The 18254-nt window shown below is 40.9% G+C and overlaps 1 protein-coding gene across 1 annotated transcript in view; it reads right to left on the bottom strand.

Moving 5' to 3' along the window:
* Positions 1-1084: 1084 nt before the first annotated feature.
* The window catches only part of phf3 (PHD finger protein 3), a 133952-nt gene continuing 116782 nt past the window's right edge, over positions 1085-18254 (bottom strand). Inside the window, exons 15-16 of the mRNA XM_041187764.1 lie at positions 9434-9629; positions 1085-5049 (exon numbers count right to left, since the gene is read on the bottom strand). Of these exons, the coding sequence (XP_041043698.1) occupies positions 1889-5049; positions 9434-9629 (3357 nt within the window). The 3' untranslated portion in view covers positions 1085-1888. The remainder of the gene's footprint in view (positions 5050-9433; positions 9630-18254) is intronic.

The following is an 18254-nucleotide window of genomic DNA, read 5'->3' as shown; positions in this document are numbered from 1 at the left end:
ATTGCATTTTGGAAGGTCTAATACAGGTAGGAATTATACAGTAAATGGCAGAACCCTTAAAGTGCATCGACAGGCAGAGGGATCTGGGTCTACAGGTCCACAGGTCACTGAAAATGGCAATGCAGGTGGATAAGGTACTCAGGAAGGCATATGCCATTCTAGCTTCATCAGCAGGGGTATTGAGTATAAAAGCTGGGAAGTCATGCTGCAGCTGTATAGAACCTTGGTTAGGCCACACTTGGAATATTGGGTGCAATTCTGGTTGCCACATTACCAGAAGGATATGGAGGCGTTGGAGAGGGTGCAGAGGAGGTTTACCAGGATGCTGCCTGGTCTGGAGGTTATTAGCTATGAGGAGAGGTTGGAGAAACTTGGATTGTTCTCACTAGAGCGACGGAGATTGAGGAGCGACTTCTATGTTTACAAAATTATGAGTAGCATGGACAGAGTAGATAGTCAGAGGCTTTTTCCCAGGGTGGAAGAGTCAATTACTAGGGGACATAGATTTAAGATAAGAGGAGAAAACTTTAGAGGAGATGTGCGGGGCAAGTTTTTTTATGCAGAGGGTAGTGTGTGTCTGGAATTCGCTGCCAGAGGTGGTGGTGGAAGCAGGTACGATAGTGGTGTTTAAGAGGCGGCTTGACAAATATATGAATAGAGGGATATGGACCCCGGAAGTGCAAAATGTTTTAGTTTGACAGGCGCAGGCATGGAGGTTCGAAGGGCCTGTTCCTGTGCTGTGCTTTTCTTTGTTCTTTGAAAAGGTCAAAGGGTGAAAGTGAATGCCAGCTCTACTTAGACACTCATAACTTGATCCTTACTTTGTTTTTCTTAACTTTACCTTTACCATCTTGACTTATTGTGAGAAATGAAGTACTTTCCTACTTTCGCATTAATCACCTGTCGTTGCATTAATTAAGATGCAGAATAAAGTTCCCTCATACTTCCCAAGTGTACTTACCAAAAAACCTGACAGGAGCGTTCCACCACCCTCAAATTAGTTATAGCATATGGTTTAATTCTCGAAAATTCCCAAACCACATTTAGGGATATGCTATATTAAAACCAGAACACAACTATAATGTGAAGAAAATCCATTTTTATAATCATTTACAATGAAAACATCATTTAAAATATTTACATAGATTCATCAGTAAAAAGATTGATGAATAATAACAGAAAAAAGGTAGTATACAAGCAATAATCTACAATGTTGAAGCAACAAAGATAATAGCCAAGTAACAAGGTGACAATTTTACAAAATATAGTTGGATGTATAGTTTTATTCTCAATGCACTCTTTATCTAAAACTTTAATACAACACTTACATTGTAGTGATTGCCTGTTTAAGCATCAAAACAGTGCAATAGTTAACAGCCAACTCTTGCAACTGGAATTAATAGATTGAAATAGTACAACATAAAACTTCAGAAATGTACAACCACAACTGGTTTGAATAAGAACATGATATCTTTGTATAATTATTCATAAGTGTGTGCCACTGCAAATTGCCTACAATGCGTGCATTATTTTCGGAAAGAATCCATACAACAGAAACAGCAAGAGCTGTGGTTTTTAAACTTTTTTTAATTTTGACATATATAGTAGCTCATGCTAGAACTATCTGTTTGGCTAATAATCAGAAGTAATAAAACTACTTAAAAAGTTATTCTACCAGCTTCTTGTATTGTTAATTAGTATTTAAGAGCAGCAAGACATGGTTGTAAATACTGTATGTTGTACAAGAAAACACACAAGTGAAATCATGTCATAACATTGCAACATGAACTGGCATCCTAGTTGACGAGTACAGATATACCATTTATTTCTGCTTCAAATTATCAGGACAAAGTTCACAGATTAGCATTTTTGGTTCTGTACTGACAAGTCAGTCAGTAGTAGACTCTGGAGAACTCTTTCTCCTCTTGCTTTTGCTTCTGTCACTGTGGTCCCTTTTATCATGGTCTTTATCCCTGTGGTGTTTTTCCCAGTCTGCATCTTTTTCTCTTTCCTGGACCTTCTCTCTATGTTTGTCCTTACTTCTTCCCCTTCCTCTATCTCTGTCACTATCATGATCTTCATTTTCAGGTTTACTCTTTTCTCTTTCTTTGCTTCGTTCCCTTCTCGAGTCTGCACCATCATGGCTCCTTTCTCTTTCTTTGCTTCGCTCTCTTCTAGAGACCGCACCATCATGGCTCCTTTCTCTTTCTTTGCTTCGCTCTCTTTTCGAGTCCACACCATCATGGCTCCTTTCTCTTTCTTTACTTCGTTCCCTTCTCGAGACTGCACCGTCATGGCTCTTTTCTCTTTCTTTACTTCGTTCCCTTCTCGAGACTGCACCATCATGGCTCTTTTCTCTTTCTTTACTTCGTTCCCTTCTCGAGATGGCACCATCATGGCTCCTTTCTCTTTCTTTACTTCGTTCCCTTCTCGAGATCGCACCATCATGGCTCCTTTCTCTTTCTTTACTTCGTTCCCTTCTCGAGGCTGCACCATCATGGCTCTTTTCTCTTTCTTTGCTACGCACTCTTCTCGAGTCTGCACCATCATGGCTCCTTTCTCTTTCTTTGCTTCGATCTCTTCTCGAATCTGCACCATCATGGCTCCTTTCTCTTTCTTTGCTACGTACTTTTCTCGAGTCTGCACCATCATGGCTCCTTTCTCTTTCTTTGCTTCGATCTCTTCTCGAATCTGCGCCATCATGGCTCCTTTCTCTTTCTTTGCTACGCACTCTTCTTGAGTCTGCACCATCATGGCTCCTTTCTCTTTCTTTGCTTCGATCTCTTCTCGAGTCTGCATCATCATGGCTCCTTTCCCGATATCGGTCCCGATCTTTATCTCTATGCCTGTCCTCATGGCGACTTCTCCTTTCTCTGTCTCTCCCTTTATCGCGGTCTCTGTCTTTATATTTGTCCCTGTCTCGTTCTGAATCTCGGTCCCAGTATTTGTCCCTCTCTCTTTCTTTGTGTCTATCTTTTCTTCGATGATAAGAATCACTATAAAACCTATGTCTATGATGACTGCCATGCTCCTTGCCAAAATTACGATCTGAGCGTTGGCTATATCTATCCCAAAGATCGCAATGATGCCTTTCTTGTCTATGGTCATCTTTGAGAGGTTGAAAATTTGATGTTCCTGCATTTAGTGCATATCTATTGACATCAATTGGGTGGTCGGAGGTGAAAGGTGGCATTGCTTGACCATGTGCAAGATGTATAAGACCCAAGTGGTGTTGCGGTGGACAGGGAATTGGCGGTAGCCAAGGCATCATGTGGTTTGGGCCTAAGGCATGTGCTGCACCAAGATCTGGGGAATGAAACCTCAAATGAGGATCACTTTGAAGGCTAAATGGTGGTGGAGGAAGTGGTGGGGGCCGGACTGGCATGAATGAAGGCATTAAATTACCTGGTGGTTGAAAATTTGCATTAGGCAGACCTCGTTGAAATGGAAAACTAGAAGAGTGACCTTGAACTTGGGAAAAGTTGTGAAGCTGCGGTAATGGTGGGGGGAAGATGTTTCCACTTGGTACTGGGCTACCTGAAGGGCCACTTGGCAATGATGTGGACACTGCTGACACTTGAGTTTGATTCTGGGTAGGCACAGCATTTGAAGAGAATTCAAAATGCGAACTAGCGCGTGGGCCATGGAAAGAAGGTAATGGAGTAGTTTCTCTTCGGTATGACTGTACAGTCTCAATAGTGTGTGTTTCTACCATTTCTGTATCAGAATGAGCTTCTCCTTTATGTAAAGAACCTGCAGGTTCTGCTTCTGGTACTGTATTTGAGATATTGTGAAAGACTGATTGAGAAACCTCTGTAATACAAGGTGTTGATCCTTGCACCTGTTTACTGGATTGCTGACTTTGAATATTAACTGGGTCTTTCGGAAGTTGCTTAGTAGTTATTTCCCGTTGTTCAGTTTCTAAGGGGTTCTTAACAGCTTCTTCTGCATCCTTTATGTTTAAGCTTTCATCTTCACTTTTATCTTTTCTGTTATCCAAGTATTGTTCATCTGCACTTTCCTCCACAGGCTGGCTGATTGTAATAATACCTTGCTGTTTTCGAACGGCCGCTTGTCTCGGGTCTCTGCTTACATTGACAACCTGAGAGACTCTTGTAAGAGCTTCTTGTGTAGAATCAACTTCTTCAGCATTTGTAGTAGGCTCGAGTAAAGATAGCTCAATCTTGGGGGTCACAGGCTGAGATGGTGAACTACCAGAAGCTTCTTTTTGTTCTTTTGAGCTTTCCATTTTCACCTTCTTTACCTTATAGTGATGCCGAAGTTTCTCATGTTCTTCTTTGTGATTTGGTTGTGATTTTATAGCTGCAAGACTTGAAAGAAATGCTTCTGTTGAAACATCTGGAGGCTTGTCTTTTAGCGTGAGAGTTGCAAGGTACCCACTTGCCTTTGAAGTTTCTGCAACCTTGACATCCTCCAAGATATTATCAGCTTTCTCATTTTCCTCTGGAGGATCATGCAAAATATCTTTAGCATTTTCTTGATTTTCACTTATTTCTTCAGGATGTGACATCTTTGAATCTTTACTGACTACAGGCTCTCCTAACTCAGGTCCGATGCTGGAGATAGACTTCTGTTCAGCTTCTCTATCTGCATCTCCCAACAGACTTTGAAGAATATCATCCAGTGGTCTGTTGGATAATTCAAGAGCTGTGGATTGGTTTTCCCAACCCACCAAAACTCCAGGGAGAAATCTTAATGGTTTTGTAGATAGGATAGGAATAGGTTCAGCTGGTGACGAAGGTGGTGTTTTCAAAATCTGAGGTTCAACTGGTGATGACTGTTTGGGTTTGCTTCTAAATTTAGGCAACACAGAAGTGAAGGAATTAAAGAATTGGTTTTCTTCATCATCATCATCATTTTCACCTTCATCTTCCACATACTCTGGTTTGCTTTTCTTTTCTTGAGGCAAACTAATAGGCAGTTTTTCTGTTTCAGATACTTCTTCAGAAGGTGAAGCACTAAATAATCTCTTTATTCTTTGTCGAATTATTAACCCAAGCAGAAGATTCTGGCGAACTACTTCGAGTCCTGTCAATAATAATTAATGACTTGTCATTACATTATAATTATGTATCATTTACATACATAAACAAAATTGATGCTAATAACAACTGTATAAACCTGAATAACTCATAGTATTAACATCTCTTAAAGTACCAAAATTACATTAATTAGGTAGAATCCTCACTGACTACTTCATACAGTCTCACATTTTGCATTAAAATGTGCCCTAGCAACATAAAAACATCACTACAATGGAAGTTACATATAGCTGTGCTACTCCCGATAAGGGTCATGCCTATTTTGGGTGGGGCTGAAGGAGGGGTGGTTGTGGGCAAAGAATCATTGTTGCTATACAGTAACACTTCATATAGTTCACGTCCAAATCTATGGCACAAACTCAGCAAAACTGATTTTTTTTCCTATGTTAGGAATATATCTCTCCAAGAACTATATGTTTTTTTTAAAAACTGGAAGGACATTGAATTATTTGGACTTTTTTGGGAACAGACCAGGATTTCTTTTCTGAAAGGTTACAAGTGCACCTTGGACTGTGAGCAAGTTGCTTCTTCCAAGAAATCACAAGACTTCAGCTAAATGACCAGCAAGGCCTGGGCCAATAAGGACTATTTATTTACTGGAGTTAGTTGCTGGTGAAAAAAAATTGTTACCACCAGGCTGTGGGCCCTTGCTGATTTTCTGGAAAACACCTGACCTGAGATGTGTTATGTTTGAATATTATTTTTTGGACTTAGCTTGTGTTTTGAGAGCAAGCTGAGAAGGAAGGAGGTTCAGCTCTCTATCCCAGTCTTGCTTGGAGTACAGTGTGGGCGTCACCTTCAGCAAGAAAACCTGCATCTCAGTGTGGCTCCTCTGTATTTAGAAGCCTGAGAAGCTGCGACAGGTGAGAGTTCCCAAGGACAGTGATTCACTGAAGCTCCTTTGGAAAGAACTTCCAGACAACTACTGTGACCAGTGAGCTGTCTTTACACTCAGGACCACCAGATCGACATCGTCAAAATCCTTTCAACTTTATGCTTTTTCATAAAGTATTCCTACTGGGAAAAGAGTTCTTTTTTTCCTTAGCAGACCTGGTTTGTTTTTTCCTGTTTTTGTGTGTGTGTTGGAATTAAAGGGGTATATAGTTACACTTCCGGATTACAAATTGTATGTTAACCAGTTTTTGCAACTTGTTTTCATAAGAGAGATTTTGTTTTATAATAAATCAATAATTTTGAGTTTATTGAAAGAAGCCTGGTTAAAATCTCTTTCATTCTGGGTCTAACAGTAGTGAAGTTCAACAATTGGCCATCTTGGTGAGTGAATTAAACATTTACACTTATGGTGCGACCTGTGGAGTAGTGGGGTTGGAGAAACTGTGCACTCCTCCCATCTCAGCTACTTCAACTATTCACTAAAATATAATTGAGCTTTAAGTTTAATATGCAAACAATAAATATCCTTAATAAAGAAAAACATTCCAATGCAGTGAGGCATAAACAAAATAAAAACTGAATGTTAATTATGAGCTTGCACATCACTTCTGGGATGTCTATCACCAGTTAGGAAGGCAGCTTGTTTACAGACCATTTCTCACCTCTAATGCCAAATAATCTATGTTTCAATTAGCAGCACTTGGAGTCAACTGTTTTTAAAATGTAGGACATCACAACTGGTACAGAAACAACAGTACAGTGGTTACATTACTGGATTAGTATTCCAGAGGCCTGGGCTAATAATCTAGAGAACACATTGCCTTATCTTCCCTTGTGTGGGTGTATTATTTCCCAAAAATATTTTAAATTAAGGTTACACCTCTTACATAAGTTCTGTTGAAGGGTCATGAGGACTCGAAACGTCAACTCTTTTCTGCTCCGCTGATGCTGCCAGACCTGCTGAGTTTTTCCAGGTAATTCTGTTTTTGTTTTACACCTCAGACACGTGGGTCAGCCTCCCTTCAGGTCAGGTGGAGGAAGAGATGCAATAGTGAACCTATCAAGTCTGCATGCCGGATAGAAAAAAGGTCAGGCTACATGTACATACAAAAAAAGACTTGTATGTACATGGCACCTTTTATAACCACCTGATGTGCCAAAGTGCTTTACAGCCAATGAAGTACTTTTGAAATGTAGCCACTGTTGTAATGTAGGAATCTGGACAACAAATATGCGCACAGCAAGCTCCCACAAACTGCAATGTGCGAATAATCAGATAATTAATTTTTGTAATGTTGGATGAATTTTGGCCAAAATACTAGGGATGAGATAATTCTCCTACTCTTTTTCAAAATAGCACCATGAGATCTTTTATGTACCTGAGCGAGCAAATCCAATAGACTGCACCTCCAACAGTGCAGTGTTCCCTGAATACTGCACTAGGATCACACCCTTGATTTTTGTCCTAGAGCGGGACTTGAACCTACAACTCTGATTGAGAGATGAGTGCTACCACAGCCAACAACTCAACTCCCATTTACTTGACTAAAGAAATTAAACACTTTTTAATTACAAGATTGCTGGGGGTGGAATTGCATAAGTATGGATTTATTGGTAAAAATACCAGTTGGGTACACTATTATTTTAAATAATTAAATATATTTAACAATTAATCAATTATTAATATCAATAATAAATTAAAATAATTAACAGCAGGAAAATGATTAATTACCTGAAACCTGTACTAACTTTCTTATAGCAACCAAGGCTACACTCTGAAGTTATGAATTAGGAACCTACATATCAGCTTTTACTGCACTAACATTCTACAAAACAATAAAAAAGCACATTATAATAAAAGCAAAATATTGCGGATGCTGGAAATCTGAAATGAAAACAAAATGCTGGAGAAACTCAGCAAGAAAGGAAGCATCTGTGGAGAGAAACAATTAACGTTTCGGGTCTCTTCTATGTAACTGAGGCGAGTAGAAATAGGATGGGTTTTATGCTGTTGTAAAATGGGAAAGGGTCAGGTAGAACAAAGAGGTCAGGGATTGGTTTGAGGGCAGGAGAGATTAAATGGCAAAGATGTTATGGAAGAAAAGGCAAAACAAGTGGTAATGCTTGCAGTGAAGAAACAAAGCATCGGTCCAGAGTAAGTGTTAATGGCAGAATAAAGGACAACTATGTGTGAAAGCAAAAGCATGAAAACAAGATAGAGACTCACACTTGGCAAAAAAGGAATCAAAATGGAGGCCAAAGTTCACAGTTTGAAGTTGTTCAACTCAACATTGAGTCCAGAAGGCTGTAAAATGCCTAACTGGAAGATGAGGTGTTGTTCCTCACACTTGCGCTGGGATTCACTGGAATATTGTAGCAGGCTGAGGACAGAAATATGAGCATAGGGGCAAGATGGCAAGCAACCAGAAAGTTGGGATCATGCTTGTGGACTGAGTGGAGGTGTTCTACAATGCGGTCACCCATCTTCATTTGGTCTCCTCAATGTAGAGGAGGCTGCACTGTGAGCAACGAATACGCTCTCTCACTTTTCCAGAACTGTTCATCCAATTCAGGGTACTGGGGAGTTGGAGCTTACATCAACAGGCAATGGTCGCTAGGCAGGGTACACCCAGGACAAGCACCAGTCCATCAAAGAGCACACGCTCACACACAGACACACACACTGGGGGACAATTTCCCATAGCCAATTTACCTAACCAGCACGTCTTTGGACGGTGGGAGGAAACCAGAGTACCCAGTGGAAATCCACATAGACATAGGGAGAATTTGCAAATTACGCTGGAGGTGGCAGAAATAGTGGAGGATGATCCTTTGAATGTGGAAGCTGCTGGGGTGGAAAATGAGGACAAGAGGAGCCCTATCATGGTTCCTGGAGGGAGGGGAAAGGGTAAGAGCAGAAGTGCAGGAAACAGGTCGGACATGGTTGAGGGCACTGTCAGCCACGTTGGGGTGAATCCGCTGTTGAGGAAAAAGGAAGACATGTTAGAAGCAGCATTGTGGAAGGTCAGAACAGATCAACAGATGAGGTGTGACGGAGATAGGGAAATTGGCAGAATGGACACCTTACATATGTGAAGAAGAACAGTCGGAGTAGCAATGGGAATCGGTGGGTTTTCAGGAATATTAGTAGACAGCTTATTAAAGTCAAGGAAAGGAAGGGGAGTGTCAGAGATGGACCATGTGAAAATGAATGAAGGATGGGAAATTGGAAGCAAAATTGATTAATTTTTCCAGTTCTGGGCGAGTGCAGGAGGCAGCACCAATACATTCTTCAGTGTAATGGAAAAAGAAGGGGGAGGGGGCCTGAGCAGGATTAGAACAAGGAATGTTCCACATATCCCACAAAAAGAGAATCATAACTAGGGCCCATCCAGGTACCCGAGCAACACCTCTTATTTGGAGGAAGTGAGATAAGTTAAAGGAGAAAAAATACATTAGTTGCTATATGAACTTACCAGGACCATCAAATGGTAACAGTCGGTAAGGAATTTTTTCCAAGGCACCCAATGGAATAAGATACATGTCCTTAACTTGCTTCACATTGTTGGCTACTACCCCATAACGCTGTCTGCTGTTGAAGTATGCATACAGTGAGGTGTATGTTATCTGGTCTTCCTCAGTTACTGGACAGAAACGAATCACACATATCTCCTGTTAAAAGCATGAAGAAAATGAACAATAGTTAACACTTTAAAAGTCTGCAACTTAACCTACATGGAAAGACATACCCCAGCTCAGGCTTTCATTCTAGGGAGCCATCATTAAATCAGTAAAATATAAAACTTATTGATAGCTGTAAATAGTCATTTACTGAATGCTAACCAAGTGCAGCATGGTACTGTGATAAGATACTATCTATTTACTTATCCTCTAAATAATACAAGGAAATTTCTTTGAGCACATTCGCCATATTTTCAATTACAACTATAATGTTGATAATGCTAGAGACAAAATTCTCGTATTGATTGTGGAGACATATTTGTATGCAAGTCTAAAGCTTGCCATATCTATATTCCAAGTTATTTACTACAGAATCACAGAATAGATACAGCACACGAGACGGCCATTTGGTCCACCATGTCTGTGCTCTCTGCAACAGCAATTCAGCTAGTCCCACTCCACCAGCCTCTCCCTGTAGCCCTGCAAATGTCCTCTCTTCAGGTGTTTATCTGACAAGTTATTTGAAAGTCCCAATTAAAACTTCTCCCACCAAACTCTCAAATGTGCATTCCAGGTCTTAACCATTTGCTGAGCAAAAAAGTTTCTAATCATGTCTTTGACAAGTTCTTTTGCCAATCACCTTAAATCAATGTCCTCTGGTTTTTGACACTTCTGAAATTGTTTAATTTCTCTCCATCTATTCTGTCTAGGCCATTCATTATCTTGAAACGGCTCTTTAAGTTATGTCTTATCAAAGTACTGCCAAATGAAAATAATTTAATATCTCTGTGAATTTACAAATGCTCATTGCAAATGAACAAACAGCAGTCAAAGAACAGAAAAATTCACAAAGCCAAATGTATCTAGTTCTCTTTACATAGATATACATACAGATGTATATCTATGTAAAGAGTTATTTAAAACTTGTTTCTTTAGTTCAGGAGCAATATGCGAATTTATAGAACAAGGGTAGGCAATAAAGCCAGTGATGCCCACATTCCATAAATGATTAAAAAAAAAAAATTGCATACTTCATTGTACAAAGAGAACACTTTTTCATAGGACCAAAAATGATTAGGAACAGAGGAACGTGTAACCATTCAGCCCCTCGAGCCTTTTCTGGCAGTGATTCTAATCATGACTGATCTGTATTACAGCTTCATTTACCTTGATCCATATCCCTTGATGGCCTTATCCAACAAAAATTCCAACCATACCATCATACACAGCCTGCTGGGGAAGAGAGTTCCACACTCCATTATTTTTTCTGTGAAGAAGTACTTTTCGATTTCACTTTTAATTTTAAAATTATGTTCCCTTGTTCTAGATTTTCCTGTCTGGAGGAAATAATTTATTATCTTATCCATTTGTCATTTTAAACACCCCGATTAGATCATCCTTCTAAATTCAAGGGAACACAAACCAAGTTTATGTAACCTGCCCTCATAATGCTGTACACCCAGGATCATTGTACCTTCCACAAAGTCAACATTTCTGTCTTGAGGTTCAATGCCCAAAAGTGAACACACTACTTCAGATGGAGTCTGACCAAGGCTTCGCACAGCTAAAGCATCGCTCTGTCACTTTTGTATTCCAACTTGTGACCCGTGCACACAAGCTTTAGTAAATTATGTTTAAAACCCTTTGCTCCTCTCTAGTTTCTAGTCATTTGCCATTAAGAAATTATTCCAGTTTGTTTTTCCTGGATCCAAAGCGAATAACCCACACTTCCCAGAGTGAATTCATCAGCTCTAGTTTTGCCCACTTAGTCTCTTTGTAATTGTGCCTCCAAACTTGGATATACAACTCCCTCTTCCTTCATCTGGTGAAAAACTGAGTCACCAGCTTACATCCCTCGGGAACACCACTTGTCACGTCATGCCAAAAGTGTGTGCACCCTTTCTCCAAACACTCATTTCCTACCTCCTGGCCTGGGAGAGAAATCATGGGCCCTGGTGCTTCTCCTGTTTCTGGGCCCTTATCCCCTCCCCACCTTTTTAACCCTTACCCTCAGTTGTGCATTCCATTTTCTCCCCTTTCAAGATTCACTAGTCAATTCCAAACAATCACAGAAAGGTCCTAGTAATGTGATAACTCCCATTGTTGGCATCCAATTACAAATATCATCTGATATATATGCAGCATAGGTCATTAATATTAAGAACAGCAATGATGTAATGCAGTTTTAGTTTGTGTGCACCCTATAGGTGGTCTCACCACGATTATTAAACAAGCCAGAGAGTACAAACTTCAGTTTAACAGCATTTTGCAATATTGCTAATTTGACAAGAAAACATCCCATTAGTTATTTATAACACTGTACAGAAAATAAGATTAATTGTCATGACTGTCTCATTAACATGTTCTGTACATTGCCCGAGTTACAGGAATTTCACATTTGTGGGAAAGATTCAATGCTTGCAACTCAGGTTGCTAGAAAATCTTTTAGGTTTTGTTTTATATATTTTGACTGCCTATTCTGTATAGAAAAGAAAGACCTTCTCCACGCTGCAGCTCGCACTGATTCATTTTTGCAGGGTTGTAGACGGGAAAGAGAGAGGGAGGAGAGGGGACGGTCCCATTCACTTGCTGCTGCCTAAGCTCGCTCCCTCTCTGAACGCACTGACACATTCACTCACCTCACTCAAGATAACTCAGTATCACTAGAAGCAAAGTTCCAGTTCCCTGGGAATGGTTCATGCAGCAGATGTGGACCAGGTCCACCGAGGTTGAATGACAGCTCACCCGGGCCTGCTCCGGCCTGGCACATGGCTGAGTGACAGCTGCCTCCGGGTCGGCTCTGGCCTGGCGCAAGGCTGAGTGACAGCTGCTTCCGGGTCGGCTCTGGCCTGGCGCAAGGCTGAGTGACAGCTGCTTCCGGGCCTGTTCCGGCCTGGCACGAGGCCAAGTGTCAGCTCACCCAGGTCTGCTCCAGCCTGGCGCGAGGCTGCGTGTCAGCTCACCCAGGTCTGCTCCGGCCTGGTGCGAGGCTGCGTGTCAGCTCACCCAGGTCTGCTCCGGCCTGGTGCGAGGCCGAGCGACATCTCACCCGGGCCTGCTCCGGCCTGGCGCGAGGCTGATTGACAGCTCCCCAGGGCCTGCTTCAGCCTCATTACTGGCGGAAATTCCCTCCTGTCCTTTGATTTTCTGCTTCTTCTCCTTGGCCTCTGGAATATGTTGTCACAAATCACTCAGTGCAGCTTAAAGATTGCTATATGGTAGTCAGTGGGAACAGCTATAATAACTGCTCCTGCAATCACAGGTTCCCTCTTCCCCGCCCTTGCTAATCATAGGTTCTGTTTCTGGAAAAGTGGCAAAATTGGGAGAGAGGGAACTGGTGTTTGGAGGTGCTGGAGCAAAGTCTAACTTGAGCACTGAATGTACAGTCTTGCCTTATCAAGTTTCCTAGTAGATTGCATTCAACAGGTCTCAGAAACTTTGAGGGAAGATAACATTAGAGCTTCAAAAGAAAGCCCTGAGCAGTACAAACACACCTGCAGATCTCTTCATACATTATAACTTGTTTGTTTCTTTTTCATACATAAAATGAAAAGCATTGCTAGAATACCTAAACAAGTCAATCAGCATGAGGGAGAGAGGAACAGGCAGCACACCACGCAGAGCTACTGGAAAACCAGCTTGGCAAGCAAACCACCAGAAAAAGAAGAATAAAAGGAAGAACTTGTGTATATCCAGCAGATCATGTCAGCAAACAGAAGCCTCAACCTCCACTCGATAGAAGCAGATGGATCTATTTTGTGCAGTGCACAACTTTTTCCATGATTTGAACTACATCAGGTTACAAGGGCACTGGGTGTTGTTATAATTCCTCACAGCAACACTATTAAAAGAGATCATTGATATGGTGAAAGGTTGCAAGTTCAAAGTAAACACCTGGCACCTGAACAGAAACGTCGTAACAGCTGATGGAGTGGTGGAGTTTCTGAATTTAATTTCCTTCCATCTAGAGCTACAGTTTCTCAACCTTCAGACGAAACAAATAATCATAATAATAATAATCCCAGTAGAAGTAGTTTTTGACAACTTACTTATTTGCCTGTTTAGTTTTGTAATTGCAATATTTCACAGTATTGTACTTTTCTACGAGGTGTTCTCCACAGGTCCCCAGGGTGGGGACTGCTCTCGGTACAAATGGTGAGAGAAGAGTTTGCAGAGTATGGAGAGGGTTGGTTTCAGTCACCTGTTATACACTCCGCTTCTTAGTCAGTCCCACTTATTTCAGGTATATCAGGTATGTGGTATAATGGGAAGTTAAAAAAATTCCTCCTGTTTTGCAGCCCCGACCAAGTCCACACTCACCCCCATGTGTGTCCAAAGTGAGCTTTGCTAGGCTAGAGATGCAGTTTTACTTTGATCAAAATGAATAAATCTGCCTCTCAGATTAACTGGGATCCCAGTATTCTGTAAGATCTCCTGAATGTGCTGTGTGCCTTCTTCACTGACAGGTTTGCTTCCCCAGAAAGAAAGCGCTCTGTCTACCACTGAGCTGAGGACCTCAAGCCTTTACTGTGGGTTGAAGATTGGATTATAAATACAAATAGCAATAAATGTGTGTGGCTTTTCTATAGATTCAAAGTTCTAAGAAACAAGTATATCCCTTGTTCAATACTGTTATAAATGGCTTGTAAGAAAAGCCGAAAGGATTAAAAGCAATTAAAAGAATTGGTGCTTTCTAATGGATACCATTATTAATACAGCAATATTCATTTTGTTGTTGCAGAGTGCATTATTTTAAATTTCCCAAATAAATTAATATTCTAATATTGTACAGCAAAAGCTTTTGTAAATGTTAGGAGTTGCAAAAAGTGGCCAGATTAAAGGTCTGCAACTTAAAAAAAAGAGGCCATTTGAAATGACGCAGAGTTGTTATATTTAATATATCTATTGTGTACAGATCGACTTTGTGCCTTTGTTTTTCTTTACATAAATCTTAGCTAAAAAGAGCACAGTAAAATCTCTTTACCTTTTAGGCCTCTGAATTTGATGCTGCTGAAAACTTTAATGATTTGTAATAGCTGCACAAACAATTACTAATGCCAACAGAAATGCTGTACTGCGGATTTCCCTGGTGCTAATCCCTCAAGAATATTAGTTTTATTTTAATGTATTTTTAAGTTCAAAAACAGAATTACTTATCTGATTCCCTGTTTCCATTGAAACCTTAAACAGACCAGTTTTGATTCCAGCTGTTTTAACAACCCTCCCCCCAAAAGGATACCTGCACAACCTGGGAGCCCAAGAGATCTTTGCTGCTTTGCCTCATGTTCCCTGCACATATTTCCAAATTCGCCTTTGTCCACCTCTAGCTTGCCATGGTCAATGTGATTATAGACAGAGGCTTTATTTCCAACTCTCCCTCCCCCCCACTTCTCTCTCTCCACACACCCACCCCTCAATTCCCCTGTCCCCTTACCATTTCTAAAAGCACATCATCCTTTCCTGATCACTCTTGTTTTCTTTTTTTCCCATGAACTGAATGCATAAATCCCAGAGTAATTGAATTTTTAAAAAATGAATAACCTATACTCACTGAAGGTTATCAGAAGAATTTGAGGCCAGTGCACATGTGGGAGAAGCAGAATCTGTGATTGGAGGATCAGTACTGTCTTTCCCGTACCTGCTGCTCCTCCTCCAATCACTGTTCTGCAACAGTTCAACATTCAGGCAGCTTCATGGTTGACTGGCTTAAAAAAAATCAGAAGCTGCCTGAAGGTCAGAAGCAGCAACACGGCAACTGCCAGTCAGACTGACAGTTCCAATTTTTTTTTTCAAGCTGGTCTTTGAGGTCTGAAGCTCTGGCTGTTCAGTCTGGGCAACGACGAGAACTCAATTTACAGCACTGAGCCCGGCCCCCACTAGCCCCTGGGCCCTGCTCCCAACCAATTACTAACCCATATCACAAAGATACCTCCATGTTGCTTTCATTTTAGCTAATAAGCTCTTTTGCGGAACCTTATGGAATCTGTTCTGAAAGCCCATAAATACAGAATTCATAGACAACTAACCATGCCACCCCCCGCCGTCCACCATGTTAGTGACTTCCTCAAAAAATTCAACTCAATTGGTCAGATGTGCCCCATCCTTCACAAATCTATCTAATACCTTCCCAAAATTGATGGAGCTGTAGCTACCTGGTGTTTACCCTAAATAATAGTGATAATTGCAGTTTTCCAATCCAGATGCACAATTGTTGAATCTAAAGAGGTTTTGAATATTATGAATGAAACACATGAAACTTCCTTGCCTATTTTGTTTAAAACACTGGAATGGTAACCATGAGGTCCTGGAGATTTGTCCACATTCAGTCCCATTATTTTCTTCATTATCATTTTTTTAAAAAACTTGTAATAATTCCATTAGGTTCCTTCTCATTAATTATTTTAGCTTCCTTTGTACCGCTGTTATTTCATCCGCTTCATATACTGTCAAAGTGGATACAAACTCATATAAAAAGCCTTGTCATTTCCTCATTATCCATTATAGTTCCCCCGCATCTGTTTTTAATGAGCCCACATTCTACCTTAATACTTGGTTTCTTTTTACTGTTAGCTTTCATGTCCCTTCCAATTTTTCCTGTTCATATTCTGTTTTGCACCCATTTGTTAAATATTTATAACACTTTGTTGCTGAATATAGTTTTCCTGGTCTGCTGGATTTCCACTGTTCCTTGTAATTTTTTTTTTCAGTTTGATACTGATGCTTACTACACTTATTGTCCTTGGTTCTTACCTACACAAGTGAAGCCTTTGTCTTTCAGCACACATACTCATATTTAACTGCTCCCACCAACTATGTGAAAACTGAGTTCAAAGGAATAATTACTTCATAATACTTAACTGCTTCTGACTGCCACCACTCCTTGCTGACAGAAGGCAAGTTATTTACCTCCCAGCACATGAAAGTGATGGTGAGACCAAATGTAAATTCTCAATGTACAATTCACTGAGTCTCACTGTAATTAGCAAACCCAAGTGTTTGGGAAAATCCCAACATTTATTCACTCGGAAATGCCTGTTAGCATTAAAATTGGTGGTGGCCCCATATGCAAATTCTTGGTTATATTTAGTTTATGAGTTTAATGTAGCTATTCTTCCTACATATTCATGAATGGTCTGAGAGAAAAAGAAGTTAACCTCTGACTAAAGAGGCTGTGTGTTTCCAAAAATTTCTTCAGGTAAAGCCATGAGAGAAATTTATAAAAGAAAGTATTGTGGTTGTAGTCATTATAACATTTTTATTTTGATAAAATGAAACATATACAATCCATTAGAAACAAAAATAATATTTTTTAAACTTGCAATATCCAACACAGGGAGGGAGCCCACTCGCCCAACATTAATACCTATCTCTACAGAGAGCTATAAATTAATAGACAAAGATTTAATGTAGAGGCTTTTATGACATTAAACAGGATGGATGGTACTTTCCATGTCAACTTCAGGCTGGTCTGATAATCACCCTGTAGAGACAGGCTACAAGGAACGATTATACCAGTTAATGTATTCAACTAGTAAGCATGGTTTTCAGGGGGTCAGGTAGTATAATAGCACTTTGAGGCAGATTTAAAGTTGCTTACTCTGCTGTTTCCCACTGAACTGCCTCTAAGCTCATGTAGATATTTCTCCAGTGTTGTCAGGCAATAATCAATTCCTCACCTTTCTGCTGCACGAGGTTGTTTAGGGCACAGCAGACACAAGAGACTCTGACACCTACTGCAGTGCTCCACCTGAACGGTCCAGGCAGCAGAACCTCATCTTTTGCAGTCCAATGGTTTGTTCTATTGTTACCCTTATTGAAGCATGGGAGGCACTGTACTTCTCCTCCGCACAGGTGTCATGAGCCAGGTTTTCTGAGGATAGTCCCTGTCCTCTAGAAGCCATTCCTGCAGTTGCATAAGAGAAGCAAACTGTTGTTTGCAGGGTTCGTTTTCGGTGGTCACTAACCAGCTGCACATTGAGACAGTGAAATCCCTTTCGGTTTATGAATGCTGCTGGCAATTCCCAGGGAGCTCTCAGTGCCACATGTGTGCAATCAATTGCTCCTTGTACTTGTGGGAATCCAACTTGTGCACTTGTAGCCGAATCCAACATATCTAGCTGCCTGGCTTTCAGCGCCTGTGATGAATCTCACAAAATCATCAGCCTTTTCAAACCCGGAACTACAACCCAGTGGCACAGAAATTCAAGGCCATCGTGTCTTTTAAGGCCACTGGCATAAGGCTGCCTCCCGTTCCATGGGACTGTAGGTCTTCTTGCAGGAGCTGACATAGGTCAGTAACTGACTGTTGTGACATCCTCAGACGTCTTTGACACTGCTTCTCTGACACCTGCAGGTAGTTACTATGTGTGTTCAGTTATGTGTCATTGCTCAGCATCGCTCTGTCCCTGGCTGTCAGCATCCTAAGCTGCCTGGCTCTCTGCTGCCGCTTCTTGTTGTCCTGGTTGTTGCTGCATTTGGCTCTGGGCTGTCCTCAGCGGGTTCCTCTCCTCCTCTACCACAGCATCATAAAGTACTGGGTCTATGAGACACATCCTGTCTGCCTGAAGTGAACTGTGGACAGAAAGTCGGCAAAGATCGGGTCAGGAAATCTCCTCC

This window comes from Carcharodon carcharias, chromosome 5, assembly GCF_017639515.1.
Source record: "Carcharodon carcharias isolate sCarCar2 chromosome 5, sCarCar2.pri, whole genome shotgun sequence".
NCBI lineage: Eukaryota > Metazoa > Chordata > Chondrichthyes > Lamniformes > Lamnidae > Carcharodon > Carcharodon carcharias.
This window is presented reverse-complemented; position numbering and strand designations above follow the sequence as displayed.